The 27,943-nt window shown below is 46.0% G+C and overlaps 1 protein-coding gene across 2 annotated transcripts in view; it reads left to right on the top strand.

Annotated features, from left to right (window-relative positions):
* SAE1 (SUMO1 activating enzyme subunit 1) overlaps nucleotides 1–27,943 on the top strand; it is a 146,624-nt gene that overhangs the window by 104,459 nt on the left and 14,222 nt on the right. The window contains exons 7-9 of one of the 2 annotated variants that reach the window (XM_068250729.1): nucleotides 1,618–1,762; nucleotides 5,189–5,258; nucleotides 5,352–11,503. In XM_068250729.1, the coding sequence (XP_068106830.1) occupies nucleotides 1,618–1,762; nucleotides 5,189–5,258; nucleotides 5,352–5,444 (308 nt within the window). In that variant the 3' untranslated portion in view covers nucleotides 5,445–11,503. Of the gene's footprint in view, nucleotides 1–1,617; nucleotides 1,763–5,188; nucleotides 5,259–5,351; nucleotides 11,504–27,943 lie in introns of those variants that run through there. The other variant, XM_068250728.1, reaches the window with a different exon arrangement.

Genomic DNA, 27,943 nt, shown 5'->3' with positions numbered 1-27,943 from the left:
AAGTAAGAGATTGTTACCTTTTTATTTTAATTAACAACTAATGTAACTTAATGACAGTATGTTTCTTTAGGCTGAAGTTCCTCAGCAGGGTGGGTTCTGTGTGAGATTACACAGAGGATTGGTCATAGTAACATATTGGTAAATATTACCAATATTTTACTATATGAATAAAGGAGTAATAGAGCATTGGTAAATTAAGGTGCCCATACACTCGTCAGATTGGCAGCAGACAGATAAGAAATGCATCTGATGATCTATCTGATGCGTTTTTAGAACATTTTTTACCAGAATAGAATTCCAATAGATTTCAGTTTGAAATCTGATGAAATTCGATCTGATGGCATTTTTTTGCCATCAGATTTCCATTAAGGCCAATGCAAACTGATAAGCAATCTCATCAGATCGACCTAAATTTTCCACCCTGCAAGTTCGATGGAAATCCATCGAAATCGATCGAAATCGGCCGTCGATCGGTCGATTGGCCAACCGATTTGCGATCGATCGATCGATCGATCGACCGCGATCGATCGGTCGGCCAGAAAATCGGCTGAGTGTATGGGCTGCTTTACTGATATTCCGCTTCTGCTATCCCTGCACCCTTTTAAATGGGTGCTTTTTTCAGATATACACCCTTTCATTCGTTTTTCACAAACTTTGGTTCAATGCCACGCTAGGTGATATTGATAGGTGATTATTTTGCAACAGTGAGAAGTGCAATGTAGGTGGTCCTCTCCCATCCTAAAGTGGTCTACCACAGTGTGCAGAGTACAGAACATGCTTTAACAGCACATGCCTCGCTACCAAAGAGTGTTTAATCATTACCCTCAGGGATGGCAAACAGGATGCATTACCAGACTTCAAGGCATTTACTTATTATTATTAAGTCCAGAAGGGTCGTGTCAGCCTGTTTCATGAATTGCTCTATTTATGGTGCATTTGTACACAAGATTGACACTAGCAGCTTGTAGAAGTGTGTGTGTGTGTGTGTGTGTGTGTGTGTGTGTGTGTGTGTGTGTGTGTGTGTGTGTGTGTGTGTGTGTGTGTGTGTGTGTGTGTGTGTGTGTGTGTGTGTGTGTGTGTGTGTGTGTGTGTGTGTGTGTGTGTGTGTGTGTGTGTGTGTGTGTGTGTGTGTGTGTGTGTGTGTGTGTGTGTGTGTGTGTGTGTGTGTGTGTGTGTGTGCTCACCGGCCAATCCTCTGATGACATGAGGCCAGTTTACTAGCTACTACACATATCTACCACTGAACATGATGTGCAGGGAAATGACCACAAGTCTATGGTAGCAGGTGTAAAAGTGATTGTCTTGCCCTCGTCTGGCTGCCGTAGTGACCATTCAGATGAACTCCCAGCTGTCTTTGATTTAACTTGTCCACAATCACTCACCGTCACCTGGCAGGAAGTTTTCACACGCTTATAAGTGATCAGAACAATTGGGTTTATGTTGGCTGTAACACTGTGTCGCTGGTACACAATATATTGTGGAGGTAGAGCGTATTACAAACTGGGGACAGATGTCTTGCTTGGTATGGTTCCAACATTCCCTGCAGTCTACAGAGCGAGAGTAATGCACCTGCTGAGGCTGCTGCATTCATTGACTTCTCTCTTCCTGTCTCATCAGTGATCATGAAGTTCCGCACAGATAAGGGGAGAGACCCCCAGCCCAGCACTTTCCAGGAGGACTGTGATCTCTTGCTTCAGATTCGCAATGACCTGCTGGACTCCCTGGGGGTTAACCCAGATCAACTTCCTGATGACTTTCCAAGGTAATGTGACTTTGCTGGCCTCACAGACACACACGCTTAATGCTACACACACAATCTTGTCACTTGAAAATCGCCTATTGAGATAGTTTTGCCTGACGGCTTTGAAACAATAGTGTGTGCCGAACAGCCTGTGCTGCTCTATGGAGATGGCCTTGGGGTGGACTTGCGAGCAGCGCGACAATGCGGAAACTTCTTTTGAACAAAAGCACATTGAAGGACAGCGAAACAAATTGCCGTCGGGGAGGCCGGTGACTTTTTTTTGGACATCTGTAAATTTTCTTTGTCGAAATATTCATTCTCGATCACTTCAGCTGGAAATGTAACGTGTGTGTGTGTGTAGCAAAAACAGTTTTGCGAGAGGGATATGGATGTTTCCTTTTAAACATTACCAGTTGCCTGGCAGTCCTGCTGATTTCTTTGGCTGCAGTAGTGGCTGAATCACGCACCTGAAACAAGCATGCAGCTAATCCAGTCTGACTTCAGTCAGAGCACCTGATTTGCATGCTTGTTCAGGGGCTGTAGCTAAAAGTATTAGAGACACAGGATCAGCAGGAGAGTCGGGCAACTGGTATTATTTTAAAAGGAAAAATTCCACATCCTTCTCAGTTTAGCTTATTAAATCAAAATGATGTTCCAATTCGTGTAGATGTGATCATTGCAGCGTCATTGAAGTGCGTGCGTAAGATTGTTTGCATGATGAGTTTTACTGTACTGTGCCCATTAACAGTGCAATTTTTAGTGAGTGATCGTATTTTTTATCAAATTATTAGGTTGTATTATAGGAAACATGGGAAACTGGCAGACTCTCTCCAATATTGATCAATTGCATTATTGATCATTTCCTTAAAGAATTGGTTGATCAGCGTGGCAAATTTTTCTTCATCGGTTGGATACTTTAACCACTTCCTGCAAAATGAATGTTAATAAACCTCTTATTTGTGCACCTTTCGTGCAAATAAAAGGCTAATATAAATGTCTGTTCTGCCAAAGTGCAAGCACACTGCAATAGTGTGTGCCTTTGCATGTGTGTGTGGCCCAGTGCACCCCAAAACCACTAGCAGATCCTCAAAACGCTAGAGGTTTCTGGAGCAGATTTCAGAGCAATTCTAGGCCTGTTTAGAGACGTTTTCTAAACATGCCCAGCGTTTTTTGGAGCGTTTTTGTGTAGCAGATTGCAAATATTGTTACAGTAAAAGCTGTTATTGAATAGCTAATGTAACAAAACTGCCTGGAAAACCGCTCTGATCTAGCGTTTTCCAGAGCAGTTTGAGCTTTTCCTATACTTTACATTGAGGCAGAAACGCTTCTGTAAACTGCAAAAGTGCTACAGGACCCACGTTTGCGGTTTGCTTAAAACCGCAAACCACTGGTGTGCACCTTCCCATTGAAATACATTAGCCATGCGTTTTTCCAAGGCAGAAGCGGTTTGCGGATCGCTTCAAAAACGTGTGTGTGTGTGTGTGTGTATCATTCAGCCTATGGCATGAAGTAGTTGAAGGGGCATGTCTAAAAAGTGTAAAATGTTTTCTAAAAAAAAATTTACCCATTTGTCCTAGAATATATGCACTGTAATTTATTTATTTTTCTTTACTTCCTGTGTAGCTGTCACAAAAGGGGCCCATACACTCAGCAGATTTTTGATCGATGAAAATTGGTCGATTGCAAATCGATTGACCAATCGACCGATTTGCGGCCGATTTCGATCGATCTGGCAGGCTTGAAAATCTAGGTCGATCTGTTGAGATTGCTTATTATTTTGCATTTGGCCCTAATGGAAATCTGATGGCAAAAAAATGCCATCAGATCGATTTTCAATAGATTTCAAACTGAAATCTATTGGAAATCTGTTCTTAGTAAAAAAATGTTCCTAAACACATCAGATAGATCAGAAATCTATCTGATGATCTATCTGCTGCTAATCTAACGAGTGTATGGCCACCTTTACAATAGGTATTAGGTTTTGAGCCTTTTACTGACCGGTTTTGGGTTAGTCCATCTCCTCATGGGGGTTCTCAAATTTTATTGTATATGCATTTTAAATGTTTTTTTCAGCCTAGTGTTTTTCTTTAATGCTTTGAATTGATTAACCTCCCTGCCGTTCTAAAAATGTGCTGCGCACGGCAGGGAGGGTGTTTTTTTGCAAAAAAAAATGTTCTCTTTAGCATGTAGCTAGCCTAGCGCTAGCTACATGCTTCCCCCCTCCCTGCGGCGTCCCCCCCCGTACACGCCGATCGCCACCAGCGCGTATGCCCATCCGGAAATCCCGTTCTGAACGGGATTTCCATAAAGGTTACCCCGTCGCCATGGCGATGGGCGCGATGACGTCATAGGGAGTCCCGATCCACCCCTCAGCGCTGCCTGGCACTGATTGGCCCGGCAGCGCACGAGTCTCGGGGCAGGGGGCGGGCACCCTCTGATGCAGCAGGTAGCGGCGAATCGGAGCTGTGCGATTGTAAGTAACACGCAGCTAGCACAGTGCTAGCTGCGTGTATAAAAAAAAAATTATGCAAATCGGCCCACCAGGGCCTGAGGAATCCTCGGGATAACCGGCAAGGAGGTTAAATACCATCCTTTTTGTGATCTGAATGAACTTATCGAAAATGTTTGTCAAAAATGGCACCATTAAAGGGCATCTTGAAGGAAACATTAGGTAAAAATAAACCAATTTATCCATCCCCTTTCTTTTGAAAAAGACTCTTTTCGATATATAACCGTTTTATTTTATATTTCAATCTACTTTTTAAGTTTTTACTGTTTTATTGTCTCTATCCAATGACACATGCTTTGAAGTATGCCAGAGCTAAAATCTAAGAGCTATTGACCCTTTTTAACTCTTTCCCGCTGTTAGAAGCCATTTTGTGCTAGGAAAGTGTTTTATGGTTATAATTCCTTGCGCTACAGTCCAACCAGGTCCTGACTGTCACTTGCATTCCTGATGTTTAACTCTTAGAGGCAGAGAAAAAAAAAAAAAAAAGCAACACAGCATAGTTATTTGTGTTCTTGGCACTGTACATACACATGTCTATCTCATCATGTCACATGTCACCACAAAGGGAACTCTATCCAGTGCAGGGGAGACACTTGCATGCACTGAGCATAACAGCCTGTGCCTATATGGAAACCTGGGCTCCAAATAAACTGTAGTGATTCAAGAAAATCAAAAATGTTTTAACCGAAAACAATTTGAAATGATCACGGGTAAGTTTTAGCTATGCGGGCATGATCTACAGCGAACAAGAGAGCAGCAGGTGAGGGGCACGTAACTGGCAATAAGCTGCACTGTGGAGGTTTCAAACAGGTGCTTTGTTGGGGGGATCCTGCTGTTTAACATGGGGCTGTATATTTATGCTAATTGAAAACCCGGGGGGGGGGGGCTTGGTTACGTATGTGACTGAGATGGCTAAACCCAGTTTCCTTCTCTTTCAGCTATTGTTTTTCGGAGATGGCTCCAGTCTGTGCGGTTGTGGGAGGTGTTCTGGGGCAGGAAATTGTGAAGGTAACCAATGTGCAGCCAGCAGCCACACTCTCCAAATATTCATAGGTCTCAGTTTTCATGTACTGATGTGTGTTTCTCTTCTCCCCATTTCAGGCCCTGTCCCAGCGTGATGCCCCGCATAATAACTTCTTTTTCTTTGATGGCCTTAAGAGTAATGGTGTTGTTGACTGCTTAGGGGTTAAATGATGGAGAGGACGCTTGTCATTGTTTTTGCAGAGTGTGTAACTGAAGATTTTGTAAAATTTGGACCAATATGTTGACATTTTGTAGAACCTTTACCTCAATATTAAATGACAGCGCCCCACCCCCTCCAAACTTTTGTGCACTGGTGGACTGATTACCTGTAAGCTTGCTATTTCTTCCAGGAGTATTTGTAATGAGATTTCTGGTCAGGAGTGTGCAGCTCATCCCCCTGCCCACAGGAAACTGCAAGTATAGGATGCAGTGCCAGCATGGTCACACAAAGTCCCGCCCATCTTTCACGTATAGGTGAGTGGGCAAGTAAGGGCTCACCAATATGTGCAGCCTAAGGTATCATTTGCCATCATACAAACTGCGATATGTTCTTCCCAATTTCAGTTGCACATGGTCTCAGCTGACTGACTTTTCCACCAGCTAGAAGCAGAGTTCTGAAATCCCATTGGGCTCATTAATCAAGTCGTCTATGCAACGCTTTTAACTTTCTTAATACACACATCAACCCGATTGCTACTGGAATTATCCTTGTTCAGATTAGAGTTTAATTGCATTGGATTTTGTAGCATTAGCTTTGTTCAGTGAGATGTTTTCACACTAGTCTTGAATCATTGGCCTATCTGTAATGAAACACTCCCTGCAGCAGGAAACTGGCATGTAGTAAATAAATGACTGGAGCTGTGCTGTACACCAAACTGCATACTGTTGCCATGGCTCCAAGGATACCTAATTCAGTACATCTAGGAATTCATAGCTAATAACTTTACTGCTAACTTTAAAGAGACTCTGTAACAAAATTTTCAGCCTTATTTCTACTATCCTATAAGTTCCTATACCTGTTCTAATGTGCTCTGGATTACTGCAGCCTTTTCTAGTTGCGCTGTCTATGTAATATATCTAATCTTCTTTTCTTTGTCGACCCGGAGAGGAATGCACTGCTTCTGTTGTGATAGGGACAAGTTATGCACGCCCCCTGCAGGCTCTGTGTGCTTTGTTTATTTTTCACAGACAGCTTGTCAGTGTCATGCAGTTTGTGAGGCTGCGGGGGGGAAGGGAGCTGCCTGTCACATGCTGAGAAACTGAGAATCCCAGACTGGAGTGCAGATAATTCACTATGTAATAAAAACCTGTAGTATACTGTAACACTGCATAAAACTGGCGATTAAAAGCCAGGATCGCGGCAGAAATGGCAAAGAGGGATCCGGGAGATCAGTGACTCGATTGGTATGTTTTTTTTATTGTACAAATCGGACAGTACAGATTCTCTTTAATTTAGAAAGGGTGTGCATATCCCTAATATCTCTAGTATTTATTGTTAAAGCGGTATTGTCACCATAAAAATCAAATTTCAACAGCAACTGGTCTGAGTGTATTAAGTGATAAAGATACTAATCCTGCATTCAAAACTTGAAAAGCTTTTTCTGCTGTTATGGTTTGTAGTTATCACATACTTTAGGAGCACTGGCCCTAGTGCCAAACAGTGCCAAAGAGTTGAATGCGGGGAGTTCTTTTTATCTATAATATATTCCTCCTCTTCCATTTATTTCCCTATCTAGCTGCTTATCAGAACACCCTCTAATTACTTGTGTTTATAAGCAAGGCTGAGGTGACTCAGTGATTGGATGTGTAAATAAAAAAGACAGTGCAGTTGTTAGTATACACCTCAGTAGGAGTGTCTGAAGACTCTGGGAGGAGGGCAGCTAATGAATACACAATGAGCAAGGGAAGGGAAGGGGAAAACCAGAGTCAGGGAGAATGATGTCAGCATTAGCTTGGCAAGATGGCCACTGCCTAGAATAGGATTTTCTGCTTTTCCTTTATAAAATTCACAGGAATCATTAGGTGGATAGCACAATACATCTGTTATGTAACAAGTAGTAGTATTTATCTACTTATATATGTGTTTTTTTATTTCTAGGTTAGCATGGGTGTCTCTTGTTATTTAATGTAAAGTACACCCAAGGCAAACCTCGGGTACAAAAACACATACTTGCCTACAGATAGGGAAGCTTCTGGATCCTATAGAGGCTTTCCATGCCGTCCTCTGGTGACCCGTTGTCGAGCGACCTCCAGAAGAATTCCAACAAGGAATGAACATCGGGGCTGCGCTCCTGCCTCTTCAGACGCCAGTGTGGCTGCACTGTGCCTGCGCAAGTATGGCCACGGCTACACAGTATGCCAGAGCCAGCCATGCTTGTGAGGGTACAGCTGGGCTCATGGCAGAAGAGTGTTCCAGAGGGTTCCGGGCAGCAGCAGAAGTCCGTAGGACAGTGTGGGAAGCCGTCCCTCTCCTTAGGTAAGGGATTGTTCACTAGAGTTTTGACCGGGGTTTGCTTGTAAGTTACACTTCTGAGATGAGATCGGCATTACATTCCATTCCATTAACAAACATTGCTGCCCCCACCCTCACAGTGCCTTCCTGAGTCAGTAAAGCAGCAGGGTCAGCCATACTATGCCAGTAAAAAAACATAAGTAGATAACTACTTGCTCTACTTACATAACAGATGTATTGTACTGTCCACGTTTTGATATCAGTCAATTTTATATACCATAGTAAATAAAGAGATTTCTGTTCCTAGCATTTGCCATTTTGATTCCCTCTGACTGAAGCCAATACTGATGTCATTTCCTCCCTAACGTCTACTTTTTCTCCTAGTATCTGCTCTGCCATAGCTAGCTAGCTCGCTTTGTAAACACATGAGAGCACAGCAAGATCCGATTTCAGCCTTGTGACACACTGAACTGCCCTCAGGTAATTGGTGAGGAGCGGAGAATGTGGGAGGGGAGATTACAAGCTTATTTCTCGTGGGAAATGTATCAAATAGAGCCAGGCTGACTGAGACAAGATTTATTACAGCAGAAACATTTATGATTATATTGGAATGCTTGTAATGCAAGGTGAGGCTCCAGGCTGCATAATGAACACAGAGCAGTGAGTAAATGGAATTTGATTTTGTATTTTGTGGCTGACAATCCTGGATCCGAGATGAAAAACGAACTATAACAAGTAACTTGTCTATATATCTTATTTAAAGTTTAGATAGTTTACACACCAAATCTAGCTGCAAACAGCTTCAACAGTATATGATTATTTCTTCCTGTGATACAATGAGAGAAGCCATATTCAGCTTGTCATCACACAGGCAAGCTGCTCTGCCTCTTCACCCCTCAGCCTGTTAAAACTCCACTCCTCTCTCCCCCCCCCCCCCCCCCCCCCCCTCTGCCCCTTTGCCTCTGAAACTTCTGTCTGGTAACGATTCCTCCTCCTCCTTCGGGAAAAGCTGCCTCCTCCCCAGACCGAACTCCCATGAGCACTTGCTGCATGGCACTTAAAAAAGCCTAGGCGCTGGAGGAGCTGTGGGCAAGGCTTCTTTAGTTTATAGGGAATTATGGTATCAAAACAAAAAAAAGTATTTTGCTTTAGGAATGTCCTCAAGCTCTGCCTCCATTCGCGTCTATCAGAGGCGGATCTCCGCCTCTCCCAGTGAAGGAAGACTGAGAGGGGTGGGGGAGAGGCGGCGATCCGGGCTGACAGACGCGCTGAGAGGCAGAGCTGCGGCTCATAGCTCTGCCTCTCACGGAAGCGCTGCCCGGATTTCCCCCCGGGGAGTTTGGGGTGATTTAGATTACAGCGGCGGTTTAGGTAGGGTTAATATGTTAAACAGGATTTTGTAATAAAACAAGGATTTTTAAGAGACTTCAGAGTCTCTTTGAATGTACATTCACTAGCAGCTCATGCCTCACTCTGAGCTTTGTCTTCCTGGAGAATCTCGGGTGCCATCGCCAAATTTTTGTAAAGTCCTATAAGCAGTTTGTACATTGTTGGTGGAATCATTATCGTTGTTTTCTAAAGAAGTGCATTTACCTTTTGTTTGATGTGCAGCATTGTGCAAATCGCGCACCCTTTTTTGGTAACACATCTTCCGGATATTCTTGTATGATGACGGTATCCTTTATATCTACCGGATTATGTGATGGTGAAGCTATGGACAGCTGTGAGAACAGTGTAGTTTCTGATCAGTCCACTGAAGAATGTAGACAGTCTTATGGTTTCTGTCAATGATGAGTCAGCTAGTCTGACTGGCGGGAGTGCTGAAACTGGGTCAGTCTGACTTTCTTGTACACCATGAATAAAATTCAGACTTGTGAAACAAGACATGTTTTTGTTTTATTTTTATGTCCAACCCCAGTGCTTTTTTCTAGATACAGGGACTTGGAAAATAAACAGCACCCCTGTTTCATAAAATTCTTTTCAGGTATCATAAAGGGAACCTGTAACTTAAAGGGACTCTAAACTGAGAGGGATATGGATGTTTCTTTTTAAACAATACCAGTCGCCTGGCAGTCCTGCTGATCTTTGGCTGCAGTTGTGGCTGAATCACAGACCTGAAACAAGCATGCAGCTAATCCAGTCTGGCTTCAGTCAGAGCACCTGATCTGCATGCTTGTTCAGGGGCTGTGGCTAAAAGTATTAGAGACACAGAATTAGCAGGAGAGTCAGGCAACTGGTATTATTTTAAATGGAAAAAATCACATCATTCTCAGTTTAGGGTCCCTTTTAAATGAAAAGTTACTTACCCATGAAGAGGGAAGTCTCTGGGATGGTCCAGAGGCGTCTCAATCCATCTTGGATGCCACCGCTGTTGTGCAGGATCCCTCCAAACATATCAGACAAGAGCTTGTTAGATGTGTTCTTGTGGCATGAGCAGCTTCGGCTTGCTGCGCAATTACGACAATGAGCATACGCAAAGGAGGGTGCAGCCATAAAGTAAAATGGGGCCGGCTGTGTTATCAGGGAGGACACATTTTAGCCTATCCTATTGTTAGTGGTTGTGTTTATAGATAATGGCAGGTTTTTTTGTTTTTTTTCCATGGCTGCCAGTAGTAAAGATTTTTCGCTAAAGTTCCTCTTTGAGGGACATTCCTAAGCACCATTTGCCCACATGGAGGTGGGACTCTGTACTTCCAGGCATCAGTTCAGGACCAAGTTCTCTATTCCTTCTGTTGCTATGGCGTGTGTGTGTGTGGGGGGGGTGTATAAAAGGGGTGATGGTGCAGTGCAGAAAGGCGTGGAGTGAGTAGAAGACATTCATTTTGATCCAGGAGCAATGATGAGATGAAACCCCTGCCCACCTGTTCATCTTTCTATAGACCACACTGACATTGAGGGTTGTCTCCACCCCCTCCACAAAGATCATACTGTGTAGCAGGATTTCCCATTATTTCCTTATTCTGTACTGTGTATATAGTCCATCAGGCAGGTTGACTAGTTGACTAATCAGGGATCTGCAAACGTGGCTCTCCAGCTGTTAAGGAACTACAAGTCCCACAATGCATTTGCCTTTATGAATTATGATTGTGGCTGTGAGACTCCTGCAATGCATTGTGGGACTTGTAGATCCTCAACAGCTGGAGAGCCAAGTTTGCAGATCACTGGACTAGATCTTCTGACACTGCATGGTGGAACTGCAAAAGCTTTCTCCATTTGGAGTCTCTGTAATTAAAGACAACATGAGGTTCAGCTTGCCAGCAGCTACAGCCACCTCAGTGACCATTTCAGAAGGAGTTGCTCTTCAAAGAGTACCAGTCGAAAATAAACATTGAAATGTGTTCTATTTGGGCTAACAGGGCTTTCCATGATCCTGCCTGACCTCAGTACTTCAGACTTGTACCCCAGCAGATAACTGTCAAAAACCCACTCGAATATTTTGTGTAAAACAATTTTGCCTAATTGAGCACGCTTCACTATAACAAAATGGTTACTCCGATCAGTGCTCATACCAGTGTTTTTAATGCATGACAGAAGTATCCATCTTACCTAAAGGATTTAAGTGCCAGCTTTATGTTCTGATGAGAAAATGGCAGCACAGTCCATTCAGTAATGGTTTTTATAAATGGCCATATTGTTCCTCTGCACAGTTCTAAAATACACCATTTAATGACTTGTTACATACCATTTGCATTGTTTTTCATGTTTTGTAATGGATTGTATTTTTTTTTTTGCGTTTGGAAATATTATTTTTTAAGTTTCAATAAATACTTATTTGTTACCTTTGGTGTTGGTGAAAATGATTGCCGCTATTTACCAATAGATGCACACAGAGAGATATGCCATAAACTACCTGATGGGTTTACTTTGGGGTCTTATATTTATAATATACACCCGGAAGGCAGTCTGTTTATTTACCCTCCCTGGCGGTTCTTTTCTTTTTGGATTTATGAGTCTAAAAGTGGTACATTTTTTTTTCAAGAATTTTAGGCCTCTAATCCTTAGATCACAACTCAACAAAATATGTCAGAATAAAGGTTTTGTAGAAATCCCGCTTATAAGAAGACTAGAACACAAAATTGTTGAAATATTACATTTATGAATAAACTTAAATAGTGAAACTGTATAAAAAAGGTACCCAACTATACAGCATGCACATACAATATATACCTAATACACCTCCCGTGTGGTATTTCTGAAACTGAATGGCACAGAGGGCAACATCACAATCGGGGCAGTAGAAGTGTGATTCCTTTCTGACTTTTTTTCACTTTGCTGTCAGTCTTAGGCGGCAGGCAGAGAGTAGTCGAAATCCAGGCGGGAGCTCGGTGCAGGCGGCAGTGGTGCAGGCGGCAGGTAGATAGTAGTCAAAATCCAGGCAGAGCTCGGTGCAGGCGGCAGGTAGAGAGTAGTCAAAATCCAGGCAGAGCTCGGTGCAGGCGGCAGGTAGAGAGTAGTCAAAATCCAGGCAGAGCTCTGTGCAGGCGGCAGGTAGAGAGTAGTCAAAATCCAGGCAGAGCTCGGTGCAGGCGGCAGGTAGAGAGTAGTCAAAATCCAGGCAGAGCTCGGTGCAGGCGGCAGGTAGAGAGTAGTCAAAATCCAGGCAGAGCTCGGTGCAGGCGGCAGGTAGATAGTAGTCAAAATCCAGGCAGAGCTCGGTGCAGGCGGCTGGTGGAGAGTAGTCAAAATCCAGGCAGATCTCGGTGCAGGCAAGAGTAGTCAAGATACAGACCAAAATCAGTAACAGTACGGCAGATCAGCAGAAGTTGGGAACAAAATGGCTATATTGATAACATCCGGTGCTTTCAAATTAGCTTATCTTCCCTAGCAGTCATGTGACACAGGGGAGAGATCAAGTTACAATTTGTGATTAGAGACAAATGAGAAGGAATTAGACACGTTAAACTCTCTAACATACAGGCTGCATTTCTCTGTTATCCTTCTGTCCTGTGCAATCAGATCCAGAGGGGGAATTAGGCTAAACTCCCCTCATACTTACAGGCTTCATTTCTCTGTTTTCCTTTTGTCCTGATGGGATTAGACAGGCTAAACTTTCTGCACTGTGCGGGGTGCATTTCTCAGTTTTCCTTCTGGCCTGTGTGCAAGTTCAGGTACACTTTAATTCTTGGCGCCGCGCCAGATTCCTTCACTCCGCTCCGCCGCTGATTGGCCACTGGGATCCACAGGGAGCAGCGCAAAGATGGGGATCCTGGTGGCCGGCAATGGAAGCCTGGAGTCCCACAGGACAGCAGCGATTGCGCACTGGACCGAGGTAAGGCTCTGCACCATTGATTTTGCTCCAGGCTATTTTTTTTTTCCACCAGGGAGGTTAAAGGATACCCGAGGTGACATGAGATCGACATGTATGTGTACAGTGCTAAGAATACAAATAACATTTAGGTATGCAAGTGACAGCTTCTCTCCAGATTGCTAAGAGCCCGTTTCCCCTGAGTGCAAAATTGCAATTTTGCGCTAATACTGAAACCAATGAAATTCAATAAAGTTGTTTTCATTGAATGGGTTTTTCCAAGTGCGATGCATAAAAAAGAAGTACTGCATGCTGCAAATTACAGCACCACGCACTGCCACGCATGCAAATCACAATTCATGAATGTCTGTGGTCCCACTTGTGCATTTTCACATCTGTGATGCAAATTTCACATCAGTTTTCCCATCTAACGTGCTTCTTCTATGAAGATTTAAAAAATTGGATACTCAAATTTGCATTTAGCATGGTGCCGTAGTGGTTAGCTCTCTCGCCTTGCAGCGCTGGGTCCCTGGTTCGAATCCCAGCCAGGGCACTATCTGCAAAGAGTTTGTATGGTCTCTCCGTGTCTGTGTGGGTTTCCTCCGGGCACTCCGGTTTCCTCCCACATTCCAAAAACATACAGATAACTTAATTGGCTCCCACTAAAATTGGCCCTAGACTACAGTACTTACACTACATAATATAGACACATGGCAATGGTAGCGGATTAGATTGTGAGCTCCTTTGAGGGACAGTTAGTGACAAGATATATATATATATATATATATATATATATATATATATATATATATATATATATATATATATATATATATATATATATATATATATATATATATACATATACATATACATATACATATATATATATATATATATATATATATATATATACATATACATATATATATATATATATATATATATATATATATATATATATATATATATATATATATATATACATATACATATACATATATATATATACATATATATATATATATATATATATATATATACATATATACACTGTACAGCGCTGCGTAATATGTCGGCGCTATATAAATACTAAATAATAATAATAATTAAAAACACTTGCGTTTTCCAAATTTCATTCAATTTGCATATGTGAATTTGGATGCAAAATGCACAGTATACTAGTGGAAATAGGCCCTAAGTCGGACTTTATCGTAACAGTCACAGATAAGGAATTACAGGCATAAAACTCTTGTCTGGCATAGAACAGCTTCTAGGGCATAGGATAGATGAAAAAGGTCAAGAATTCAAAAAAAGTTTTTAGGAGTAGGAAGATGGATACAATTGTTTACTTCATCAGTTTATTTTCTTCTTGGTTTTTTTTAATGGTCCAACCCTAAACCACTACCAATCTCTCTACCCACCCCCACCCCCTCCATAGCTTGGGGTATGTGGCATTGGCTAGTCAGGCAGTATGGCTATGTTGCAAAGGCATACCGACTGGCCACCTGAATGTAAAGTGACTTTGCATGTTCCTACTGTAACAGGATCAGCACTGAGCTGCCCTGATTGTATTGTGATATTTAAAGTGGACCTGAACTCCTGCACAGGACAGAAGGAAAACAGAGAAATGCACCTTGTATGTATTTAGAGAGTTTAGCCTGTCTAATTCCCCCACATCTGTGACTAATCACAATTGTAATTTGATCCCTTAGCTGTGTCAGCTGACTGCTTCCATGTAAGCAGGAACTATAGACACATTGCAGATTTTTATTGCAGGATTTGTATCAGCTGTAACAGGAATGTTTTTCTTTAAATGTTATTGTGCTGCTGCATATCTAGAAGAGAGGAAGTTCTGAGTTCAGGTCTGCCTTAATTTCTGATAATGCACTGTGGGAACTGATTATTATAAAGCACTCTCCAGTGTCTGAGGCAATGAAGGGGACACAAGTAAAAAGAACCTGACTGGTCCTATTCCTGTTCCCCTTAGCAGCTTCTGTGGCTGTTGCCATGCCTAGGAAGGAGGATTAGAACTTCTGTTTTAATTTTTAATACTCTTCCTCCCTTTTTCCAGATGGAAATTAGGTGAAGTCACTCCAAATGGGGCAGGAATTTGGAATAGTGGGGTTAGAAGTTGAAGTCTATTTTTAGCAGTGTTAAAAAATGAACACGATATCCAGTCGTATTCTATGCTAATTAAGACAATCCGATACAAAAGCAGGAATTCCCACAACAGCCAAAGAAGCACAAATAAAATATAATGCAAAACTCCCAAATTGTAATTGGCTCAGGTTTGTGCTCACAATAAAGGCCAATCACGTTCTTAATTAGTATGAACCTCACAGAACATTACTGTATTTTCCGCCGTTTAAGACGCACTTTTTCTCCCCCAAAAAATGGCAGAAAAAGTCCCTGCGTCTTATATGGCAGAGGCAGGGAGTCCCCGACTTACGAACGCCCGCCCATACGAACCACTGCCATGTCTGTGATTTCCTACATGTGTGCCCACACCCTGCTTCCTCCTCCTGCTCTCCCCATGTGTAGCAGCAGCTGGCTTACCTAATCTGCCATGCTCTCGAAGATTGCAGACCACCTCAGCACAGCTCGCTCTGGTGTTGGCCAATTACGCGGATCAGCACAAGCCGGTCACTAGAGTGAGCTGCGCGGAGGATGTCTGCAATCTTGGAGAGCATGGCGGATTAGGTAAGTTTTAGTATATTTTTTTTTTCCCCTGGTTTTTGCCCTCCGAACCTAGGTGTGTCTTGTATTCTGGAGTGTCCTGTATTGCTGAAAATACAGTAATTCTATCAATTCTACTATTTAGCTTGTAGGTGATGGCCTCCATTCGGTATGTAGTGAACTATTGTTACAAAGCAAATGAACATTACAAAACTGCCATTCCAAGACCTGGCCAAAGAGGCCTTGGGGACAGATTTTGGGTCATCAGTCTGTTCTGCAGTTCAGTGAATGGCAGATTTGGCACGTCATCTGGGACAACCCTCAGTTAGGAAACAACATGACGCCCAAGACATTAGATGGCAAATCAAAGCATAGTTTCAATTCAGGTGTTATTTATTTTGTTAAATATTGGTAAGATTTATTTGATATCCTGTAAGTGATGGGTGACAGAGTTTTTAGTTGCAGAAACATTGGCTCACAGTATTGCTCTGAATGTCACAGAGCAGAAAGTGAGCGTGGACTTGTCATATGGACACTAACAGAAACAGCCGATTAAAAAAAAAAAGGATGCATTTAGCTTATAATAGTGCTAAAGCACATGATTTGTCAGTTATCTAACCAACCTTTGAAGACTTCCTGAGCTGTGTTGAGAAGATAGAAGAGGGGGAAAAAAAACCACGATATCGGGAAATTCCACTTTTCTTGAAAATTCCTTTTAAAAGAGCTTACTTCTTTTGGTATAAAATCCCCTAGCTGCCTCTTTTGGCCCCATAGGCCTCTATTCCACAGGCTGCTGAACTGCATATCAGCCCCCGTTCTGCCGGCCACAAGTGCCAATCGGCTGCAATATCAACTGCGGTATATTCATTATATATGTACACCAACAACTACATCTCCACAGACACAGCAGGAGTTGGTCTTATACAAAATGGGGATGAGTCTGTATTCAGGCTTGTAGTGGGACTGCTTTCTTTTCCTGGTTCAGAATGAACAATTTAGAACTTAACATTCTTAAGGCCATGGAGATGATGGTAGACCTTAGGAGAACTCCACCCTTCCCCTCCCCTTTAATCATAAGAAGCTCTACAGTTACCCAGGTAGAGTTGTTCACATTTCTTGGGTTCACAATCTCCAATAACATAAAATGGAATAACACTGTCCCCATTATCAAGAAAGCACAACAGAGGATGTACCCCTCAGTTCTTTACTGCAATCAATTAATCCATCATGACATCATCCATGACTATCTAGTTCGGCTCATGCTCTGTAGGATAAGAGGTGAGCAGCACATCATCTGATCAACAGAAAGAATAATTGCCTGCAGCTTACTTTACCATGCAGGGTCTTTAAATTAGCAGTGGGAAGGGTGGAGGCGCTCAATGTATGTTCTATTTTGGTATTTTTAAATGCAAATAAAAAAATTATATAATAAAAAGAGAGGTAATTGCTTACCTCTCCAGAAGATAGACACCAGTGCAACTGGGAAAAAAGTTTTAAATCAAAAAGCAATCTGACAACGCATTTCCCGTGTCATGGCCCGCTTCCTCAGGTCAATACAAAATGCCTTGATACCATAGGGGATAGAGTATAGGCGCCTCTAATGTCTAACCCTACCCACTACCAGTCAGACCTCCTTTGGAGTTAATAGCTTTGCAGTTTTTCTGGAAAGTATATCGTACTACAGGAGAGCGACCATCCAGTATCCAGCAGGACCTGGAGTACGGAGCAGGGACGGTTAATTCCCTGCAGGCCTATACGGTGCAGGAACTGCAACCCACCTTTGTGAGTATATATATATTATCCTCCCTATACCTAACGATACTGCACCATTGGGCTCCCGGTCTCTCCCTACTTCTCGCCTAGGTATTCTTAGCCCTTACAAGAATCACCAAAAGGAAAAAAAAAACACTAACTTTAAATTAGCAGGTGCAGAAAGAGAGCAACTAAGATTGCCTCAGACCTCACCCTGCTCACTCCATCTTCCAGCTTCTGCCTTCAGTGTAAGATATCTGTGAGTGGCAACAAAAACTTCCTTGCACAGGAACAGCTTCTTCCCTCAGGCGCTAGCCATGCTCAATGCAGAACCATGTTAACTGATCCAGCACAAGCAGCAATAGTGAAACTGCTAGAACTTGAAAGCATTACTCATATTTAGGCCCCGTTCACACTTGCGGTTTTGCTAAAACCGCACCGGATGTCCGGACCGCACCGGAGCCGGATCGGACCTGACCCGTACGGTTCCAGTCCGGATCCGGTCCGGTTGCATACGGTTTCCGTGCGGTATGAACACGGTTGCGGTCCGGATCCGGATTCTTAAAGAGATAACAACCTGTATAAATACCTGTGGTTCTGGGAGGTCAGCAGAAGCTCTGGGGTCATTGTTGGAGACAGCTGGACGTGTGGAGACCATCCTTGGATACAGAGACAGCAGTTGGGACCATGGATCCAGTCATTTTTTACGCTTATTACCTGGGAATTCTCTCCTTCCTGTTGTTTACCTACTACTATGTGGGGAGAAGGCGTGCTCCTCGCAGGAGATGGTGGGTGCACCCTCTACTAGCCAGGAGGCAGAGGAAGGGAGAGTTCCAGGCCCTCTACCGGGACCTCAGACGACACCCACAGAAGTTCTACAGCTACACTCGGATGTCTATTCCCCTGTAAGTATCTAGGCCTAAATACACCAACCCCCACCATCCCTAAACACCCCACCCTCACCCCCACAACACCTCATCCCTGTATACCTAGCTAAACACACCACCCTGACCCCCACACCCCTGTATACCTAGCTATACACTACACCCCCACTCTCCACAACACTCCCAAACCTCTGTAAACACACCTCCCCCATCCTCCACCCAACACCTTGTCCCACAACATAATTTACAGCTTCTTCCTTTCCATCTCCTGACAGGTTTGATACCCTTTTGGAGATGGTGAAGGATGACCTTAGGAAGAAGGATACCACGTTCAGGAGAGCAGTCACACCACAAGAACAACTACTCATCACACTGAGGTATGTAAAAACAAATTTTTTTATTGCAAAAACAACCACTTTCCAACATGGAAACATTCTTCCAACATGGAAGACAAAAAATAACATATCTATGGTATAGCCCGGTCAGTTTTAAGGAACACCAACCACCAACTTTGTGCTGGAAGAGTTGCAGGGCATAGCTGCCCTAATGTCTTTCGGGGACACCAGTCCCTAATATTAAAGTGCTTCAAAAACCTAACCACTGGCACAGGACCCTCTGAGCCATGGATGAAGGACACAGGTCAGTGAAAAGGCTAGGCCTCTCACCGACCAGTGTAGGTGTCCTTCATCCATGGCTCCAAGGGTCTTGTGCAAGTGATTAGGAACAAGAACAAAGTGAGGAGCAAGAGGAACCGATGGCAGAGGAGCAGGACTACAGGTAGTGTCTTTCGGGGACACCAGGCCCTAAATTTTTAGTGCTTCTAAAACCTAACCACTGGCACAGGACCCTCTGAGCCATGGATGAAGGACACAGGTCAGTGAAAAGGCTAGGCCTCTCACCGACCAGTCAAGGTGTCCTTCATCCATGGCTCCAAGGGTCTTGTGCAAGTGATTAGGAACAAGAACAAAGTGAGGCGCAAGAGGAACCGATGGCAGAGGTGCATGACTACAGGTGCAGTGCAACAGGCACAAGGTTGTGACCCAGGTAGTGTCTTTCGGGGACACCAGGCCCTAAAATTGAAGTGCTTTAAAAACCTAACCACTGGCACATGACCCTCTGAGCCATGGATGAAGGACACAGGTCAGTGAAAAGGCTAGGCCTGTCACAGACCAGTGTAGGTGTCCTTCATCCATGGTTTCAAGGGTCTTGTGCAAGTGATTAGGAACAAGAACAAAGTGAGGAGCAAGAGGAACCGATGGCAGAGGAGCAGGACTACAGGTAGTGTCTTTCGGGGACACCAGGCCCTAAATTTTTAGTGCTTCTAAAACCTAACCACTGGCACAGGACCCTCTGAGCCATGGATGAAGGACACAGGTCAGTGAAAAGGCTAGGCCTCTCACCGACCAGTCAAGGTGTCCTTCACCCATGGCTCCAAGGGTCTTGTGCAAGTGGTTAGGAACATGAACAAAGTGAGGAGCAAGAGGAACCGATGGCAGAGGTGCATGACTACAGGTGCAGTGCAACAGGCACAAGGTTGTGACCCAGGTAGTGTCTTTCGGGGACACTAGGCCCTAAAATTGAAGTGCTTTAAAAACCTAACCACTGGCACATGACCCTCTGAGCCATGGATGAAGGACACAGGTCAGTGAAAAGGCTAGGCCTGTCACAGACCAGTGTAGGTGTCCTTCATCCATGGTTTCAAGGGTCTTGTGCAAGTGATTAGGAACAAGAACAAAGTGAGGAGCAAGAGGAACCGATGGCAGAGGAGCAGGACTACAGGTAGTGTCTTTCGGGGACACCAGGCCCTAAATTTTTAGTGCTTCTAAAACCTAACCACTGGCACAGGACCCTCTGAGCCATGGATGAAGGACACAGGTCAGTGAAAAGGCTAGGCCTCTCACCGACCAGTCAAGGTGTCCTTCACCCATGGCTCCAAGGGTCTTGTGCAAGTGGTTAGGAACAACAAAGTAAGGAACAAGAGGAATCAAAGGCACAGGTGCAGGACTACAGGTGCAGTGCAACAGGCACAAGGTTGTGACCCAGGTAGTGTCTTTCGGGGACACCAGGCCCTAAAATTGAAGTGCTTTAAAAACCTAACCACTGGCACAGGACCCTCTGAGCCATGGATAAAGGACACAGGTCAGTGAAAAGGCTAGGCCTCTCACCGACCAGTGAAGGTGTCCTTCACCTATGGCTCCAAGGGTCTTGTGCAAGTGATTAGGAACAACAAAGTAAGGAACAAGAGGAATCAAAGGCACAGGTGCAGTGCAACAGGCACAAGGTTGTGACCCAGGTAGTGTCTTTCGGGGACACCAGGCCCTAAAGTTCAAGTCCAGCAAAAAAAAAAAATTCCCTGACATGGTCATCTGAACACCTCTGAACCTTGGTTGAAGGAGATGGGGCAGGGAAAAGGTTGGGCTAAAAAGCCCTGGGATGGTATCCTTCCTCCGAGGATCGGAGGTATTCAGAGGAGCATGTCCAGGAACAATTTGACTTTTTTTTTTCAAATTGTATCGGCACCACTACTAGAAAAGGTGGGAGTTGCTGCCTGGAAATCTGGACTCTCTTGGGTGCTGGTCGTGGATGAGCTGGACCCTGACAGCGGTGGCCCATATTGACTGCCTCTGTAGCCGGTGTACATCTGTGATGATTGCCAGGTGGGCACCGCTGTTGGTTGTGGGGGTCTAAAAATTGGTGGTTGCAATAATGGCGTGTCCATGTGTTGTTTGATCACCTCCAGCAAAGTGGAATGGCACGCCATCATGTTTTGGGAAGGCACCTTTTCCAAATATGGTATTAGAGACATCACAGTGTGAAAACACGGGTGTGCCTGCAATTTCAGTAGTTCCTTGCTTTGTTGATGCATTTGCTGCATCATGTTCTGCAGCTGGCCCACCGACTGATGATGCTGCGCACGCAGTTGGTCGATTTCTCCTCTGTGCATCTCATGCATCATTTTAAGCTCGTCCCTGTAGTGCCCATGTACAGCGTCGAGCTCACATTGCAGTGAAGTGATGTGGGACTTGTACTGCTCCATGATATGGCCCCTGTCCTCATCTTGCAACTGCCGGGTTATGAGAGTTTGGTGGCTCTGAAGAATCCCGAGAAGTCCGGAGACAGCCCCGGACATCTCGGACTCTGTCTCTCTCCTTGTTGGGGGGAGGGTACCTCGACGCCTCACTGGTGGGGTGGTCCTCACTGGTGGTGTGGCAGCATCTTCCCGTCCTCTGGCCTGTGTCGGGGTTGCCCTGCGCGCTGGTTGTGCTGCAGTCTCTCGGTGCTCCTCACTTTGTTCTTGTTCCCCTGGATCTTCCATAGCGGTCGATTGTGGAGGTGCAGCTTCTTCCACACTCGGTCCTGCAACCTCAACATCCAAGCTCTCTTCTACAAAGTCATCATCAAAGGAGAGAGCTGGGATAGCTAAGGACTCCCTCCTCCTACTCCTCTCCTCGGGGCAATAGGTTACATCGGCGACGTCGTCATCCACCAAGCTCTCCTCACTGCTGAACCGTGCCTCCTGGGTCGGTTCCTCTTGCTCCAAATTGTCTTCAGTCCTGTAGATAAAAACAATATTTATTGGTGTGCCAAACAGCATGTGGCGTCAATTCACAGAGCTAGCAAACACTAGATCAACCGTTTCTACCAAACATTTGATAAAGCTTGTGAGAAAAGTTCGCTAGCCATGGGAATTGAGGCCAGTTTATAGCAATACATGGCCGAAGTCATGGTAGTTGTCTGCTAAAATGAGCTCTCAGTTCCTGCCCACAGTAGTGGTACTTACAGTCTAGGTTCCAGGCTTGCATTGATGAAAGACAATTGCTTGGCAAATTGGTAGTCTTTTTGTCGCTTTCCCCCGCCACTGCCACTTCGTTCGGCAAGTTTTTTCTTCCGTAGCCATTTCACGTATGCATCACGTATATTGCGCCACCTTGTCTTGAACCTTACTCCTGTAACGACATGAAAAATTGATTTCGATTATTTCTCTTGTAGGTACATCGCAACTGGACAAACATATACATCGCTACATGTCACATTTCGTATTGGGAAGAGCACGGTGGCAGGCATCGTCGTGAGGACTTCGAGGATCCTTTGGACGCGACTGAGGGCCAGATACATGCCTGTGCCGGACACCACGAAATGGGAGGAGATCGCCCAGGGCTTCTGGACCGAGTGCAAGTTTCCTAATTGTGTTGGCGCACTGGATGGGAAACACATCCGGATTCAGAAACCCGTGGGGAGTGGCAGCCATTATTTCAACTATAAAAAATACTTCAGCATTGTTCTAATGGCAGTGGCAGATGCGGACTACAAGTTTGTGTACGTGGACGTGGGGTCGTACGGTAGTTCCAATGACTCTGGAATTTTCCAGCGTACGACCCTTTGCCGGCTGATGGAGGAAGGCAGACTGCGTCTCCCCCGTGACAGACCCTGGCCTGGGACAAGGGCACCGGCCTACCCCTATGTGTTTGTGGGGGACGAGGCCTTCGCCCTGTCCGACCATGTAATGCGTCCGTACCCAGACAGGGGACTTGATGCCAGCCAGCTACACTTCAATGCTCGGTTGAGCCGTGCAAGGAGAATGGTGGAGTGCACATTTGGGATCCTGGTGTCAAAGTGGAGGGTGTTCCACACGCCCATGCTGCTGAAACCGGGCAACGCAGTTGTCGTGGTGAAGGCAGCATGCATCCTCCACAACTTTGTGCGGCAGGAGGAAAGAGAGACTCCGGAACCCCCGAATGTGCTTCCACTAATGCCCCTGCGGAGGTATGCAACCAGGCCAAGGGTAGTGTCACTGCGGAACAGGGACCAACTGAGACTTTATTTTACCACACCACCAGGACGAGGGTGAATGTTTGGTTTTTAATATTGTCACGGAATAGCCGTGAGAAACGCAGGTGAATCTAGAGAATTCACAGTCGCTTTCCTGATCGCTCCCTGTCGGATCTGAGCAGTAGTGCAAGCGATCCGAAAATGACATTTTGTGTTATTTTAAATCCAGAGATATGTTCCCCTGTGAGCCAGAGCAGTCCCCTCACCCCTCCGGAATGTCGCACGTGGCTGGACTCCCTGCAGGGCCCAGCTTATTCCCCCTACAGCAGATGTCCCCATGAAAAGGACCAGGAAACTGGCTCCACAGGGGGGCCATAGAAAGCCAGCCGATCCGGCACCGAGCATGGGCCATAAGGAAAGCATGGGTGATATGATTTCCTGTCGGCATACGAAAACCGTATGTCGCACAGCTATAAAATTCATATCGTCTTGTCCGGTAAACCCTGGCCATCGTGCTGATATGAAAATCCTTGGGATAGACCGTCCGGTTATCGAGATATGAATCTTCTCAGGAGCCTGACCCGCTGGCTTAGCCGTGTCTGATGTCATATTAATCTGTATTTTCCAACAAGTCTGAAGCTGTTACCCCCCTAAATATAACGTGTATGGTTCAGGAGTTACAGCATTTCATAAGTTTAGCCCTAAAATCTCTCAGAGGGAATGAACTGTCATTGGTGGGTGACTCAGATGGGCCGGCATTGCCACACCCCCAAACCAGCTTCATCAAAAGCACCTGGCCAGCAGGAGGGCATCATTCCTCCCTTTACCATCTTCATGACAAGCTGCTGCCAGCCAGAGGACATAGGGCTGGTGGCCATTTTGCTGACCCATCTGAACAAAGAACTCTAAGAACTTGAAACCGTTTTGCTTGAACTTGATTGGAAACCAGAACTCTGATTTTTCCCACAAAAAGGACATCTTTCCAGGAACTAAGTATTTTTCTCCCTTCTTTTATTTTTCATTCTGGCTATTACTGTTTTCATAATTGTTGGTTTTCATAATTGTCTGTATATATTAATTATTTATATTGCGTGAATAAACGACTTTCTCCAAGTCATTCACTTTCCGCTACCCTGCTTATCAGCACACACACAGAAATGATCCCGGGTCTCTGAAGATACGCTACTGTTTGTTTGTTGTTGGCTAGACAGAATATCGTGTGTTAACCGTTTTATTCGCAGGACTAGTCAGTTAGTGAGTTCCTCTGTCTCCGGAAACAGAGGTGGTGGCAGATCCCATGAACTAGTGTGTGAGTTGTAATCACCCGTGTCTCACAGGCTCCCTTCTGAGTTGTCTGCGGCTAATTCTTAACGGTTCCTGCGCATTGACTGCGACCAGAGTTCGCACGATCTGTGCGCTGGCACCGTTTTGAAGGCTAAGTGCGGTCAGCCAGTAGGGCTCCTGTGACAGTGGTGGCAGCGGTGGGATCTGTGTTGTGCTGAAAGTATCTACGATAGCGCTAGCGCTATCGAGAAACGAACTAATTCGTTGGTGTAGCTGGAAGGCAATATATTTTTTATATATACAGAGAGACTGTGTAGCCAGTACCCCTCCCCAAAGTTTTATTTTATTTGGCATGGAAATGTCCGGGAACTACCAGAACATGTGCCTAGCAGACCTGGAAAATCTTTGCGAAGAGAGGGGCATTGGCATCCTCCGCAAGACAAAACGGGACCTGATAGCCGACTTGTCCAGATGGGATACCCAGCAACTGCGGGAGCCGGGAGTGTCCGCTGAGGTGGATACCAGCCCATCTGACAATCGAGGGGAACCAGAGACTGAGACTCCGGACCGTACAGAGGTTGTGCATCCTGAGGGCCCTGCATCAACAGTTACACCGGAGAATGTCAGTGTGGACCCCAATCCCAGAGTTTCTGACAGTACTCGCCCGGAACTGGCCAGTACTGGACTGTCCATGGGTGCTGACCCGGTAATGCAGCAGGCATTACAAAAGCTCATGGAGACTGACCTGGACAAGTACCTGCAGTACATGCGTGAGGAGCGCCAATCTGCAGAACGCAAGGCGGCTGAGGAACGCCAATCTGCGGAACGCACAGCTGCTGCTGCTGCTGCTGAACGCCACGCGGAGAGGGATGCCGCAGAGGCGCGGGAGAGACGACAGCATGAGCTCAACATGGCAAAGGTTCAACAGGCCAGCCGGAGTTCACCGCCCAGCCTCCCTGCCGAAGGAGCTGCAGCACCCGTAAGTGCAAAATTTAAATTTGCTAATATTGAAAAAGACACTGACATTGACTTGTTTTTGCGGTCTTTTGAAAAAGCATGCCGTCAGTATCGTCTGTCCCAAGACCAGTGGGCCAGACATCTGACACCTTTGCTGCGCTACAAAGCGCTTGATGCCTTCGCAGAATTGCCTGCGGAGAAGGATAATGATTATGCTGCTATAAAAGACGCTATCATTACTAAGTACCAGCTGACGCCAGAAGCCTATCGGAAAAAGTTCAGGGCCTGGCAGAAAAAGCCTTCTGATTCGTACCGAGATGTGGCCAGCAGCTTGCTCACCACACTCCGCCAGTGGACGCTAGGCCTCACCAAAGGGTCTTATGGCGTCCTGGAGGACTTGATAGTCCTCGAACAATTTCTGAACATTTGCCCTGCTGATGTACGACAGTTTGTGTTAGAACGCAGGCCGGCTTCAGCCACTGTCGCTGCAGACCTTGCTGAGACTTTTGCAACTACCCGGGTGGCTGATACCCGCAGAACTGTCCCATCCAGCTGGAGAGGAGGTCAGCCCAATACCTCGGCAGACCCTCCTGCCCCTGTGAGCCGTCCGCCACAGAGGCCACCCAGCGCAGCTGCTGCACCCAGGGCTGCCGCGCCTGGAGAGGTCACCTGTCACTACTGCCGCCAGCCCGGACACATGAAATTCGACTGTCCGGAGCGGAGACAGACACCACCAGCACCTGGATCATCTGCATCACCTGCACCTCACCCACAGCAGAGGCAACCCGCCAGCGAACCACAGCCTGGATCATCAGATTTTGTCCTGTTTGCACGCGGACAGGAAACCCGCGACCGAACCGACCAGCAGCAACTTGTTAGAGTGAACGGCAAAGTTGTCACCGGATTTCGAGACACCGGAGCTGACATCACGTTAGTTCACTCACATCTTGTGCCAAAGGAGAGCATCAGCTCCAGCCGATCCCTTGCCCTTACTGGAGTAGAGGGCACCCTTTTCCACATAGCCCACGCAAGAGTGAAGCTGGATTGGGGAGTGGGAGGGGTCCACGAAAGGGTTGTTGGGGTTATGAAGGATCTCCCAGTCCCTGTGTTGCTGGGGACTGATTTGGGCAAGCTTGTGTCCTACTATGAACCTGCCACGACCGCCTTGTCGCTCACGGAAGGAGACGGACTCTCCACCCACCACCAGGTACTTTATACACTTGGGGGAGCACCAGGGGGAGGTGGGTTGAATGTGCCCAGTTCAAGGGTACCAGGTTCAATAGTGCCTGCTTCAAAGGCACCTGAGTTTGAGGTACAGGCTGTCTGTTGTGATGATGCTGTAACTGTACCTGAGTTTCCTGTACAACCTGTCTGTAATGAAAAAATGTCTATACCTGTCAATGTCATTACTGCATGCAATGATGATTTGAGTAATGCCCGTCTGTGCCATTCTGACAGTGTACCTGTGCTAGCAGTACCGCGCAGCTGCACTGTTCAGAACCCGAGCTCAGAACAGGTGGAGGGGGTTCCGGCCTCCTCCCCCTCCTCTGACCGCAGGGATGAGACCTTTCAGCCGCTGGCCTCGTGTGACATGAGCCAGTTGGCTGAAACTGACAGCGCCGTATTCTCAGCCGCACTACAAAGTGACCCAAGCCTGGAGGTGCTCAGGCAGCAAGCCGCTGAGCCCCTCGCAGACGGGGCCGCTTTCAAGGTGTACTGGGAAGGTGGGAGACTGTACAGTGAGTCTGTACAGCCCCCTACAGGTAGATCCCACGCGAATACCAAGTGGCTTGTGGTCCCGAGTGCGTTCAGGGGACATGTGCTGAAATCCGCACATTGTAATCCTCTGACAGGGCACTCGGGTGTCCGCAAGACACTCGCCGGTATTCGGAACCAGTTTCATTGGCCCCGGATGAACAGGGATGTAGCAAACTACTGCAGGGCATGTGCCGTCTGTCAAGAGCTGGGAAGGTCCAGGGATTCCCGCGGGGTTCCCTTAGGTCCACAGCCACTCAGCAGGGGAACCCTGCGTGGGCTGGCTGTTGACCTAACCAACCCACTGCCCGTTGTCAGCAGTCCCGGCAGACACCACGTCCGACTGCAGTGGCGCAAACGCCCTGTCCAGAACGGTCCATGTTGGGTCAACCCTGAGGGTAGCAGACCGCGACCGGTCCAGGGGAACCGAGCCACAGGCTCCAATAGGTTTCCCTGCCGCACCGGCAACCCGAGACCCGTCAGCCAGGTTGGCCGACACTGGAACGCTGATGGGCTGTCCCGGTGTCAGGGGGAACTAGGCCCAACAGCGCCAATGGCTGCTACGACGGATGTCTTGCTGACAACCCTCTACACAGCGTCAGGAAAGGGAGGTGTCACGGAATAGCCGTGAGAAACGCAGGTGAATCTAGAGAATTCACAGTCGCTTTCCTGATCGCTCCCTGTCGGATCTGAGCAGTCGTGCAAGCGATCCGAAAATGACATTTTGTGTTATTTTAAATCCAGAGATATGTTCCCCTGTGAGCCAGAGCAGTCCCCTCACCCCTCCGGAATGTCGCACGTGGCTGGACTCCCTGCAGGGCCCAGCTTATTCCCCCTACAGCAGATGTCCCCATGAAAAGGACCAGGAAACTGGCTCCACAGGGGGGCCATA

The sequence above is a fragment of the Hyperolius riggenbachi genome, chromosome 8 (genome assembly GCF_040937935.1).
Source record: "Hyperolius riggenbachi isolate aHypRig1 chromosome 8, aHypRig1.pri, whole genome shotgun sequence".
Taxonomy (NCBI): domain Eukaryota; kingdom Metazoa; phylum Chordata; class Amphibia; order Anura; family Hyperoliidae; genus Hyperolius; species Hyperolius riggenbachi.
This window is presented reverse-complemented; position numbering and strand designations above follow the sequence as displayed.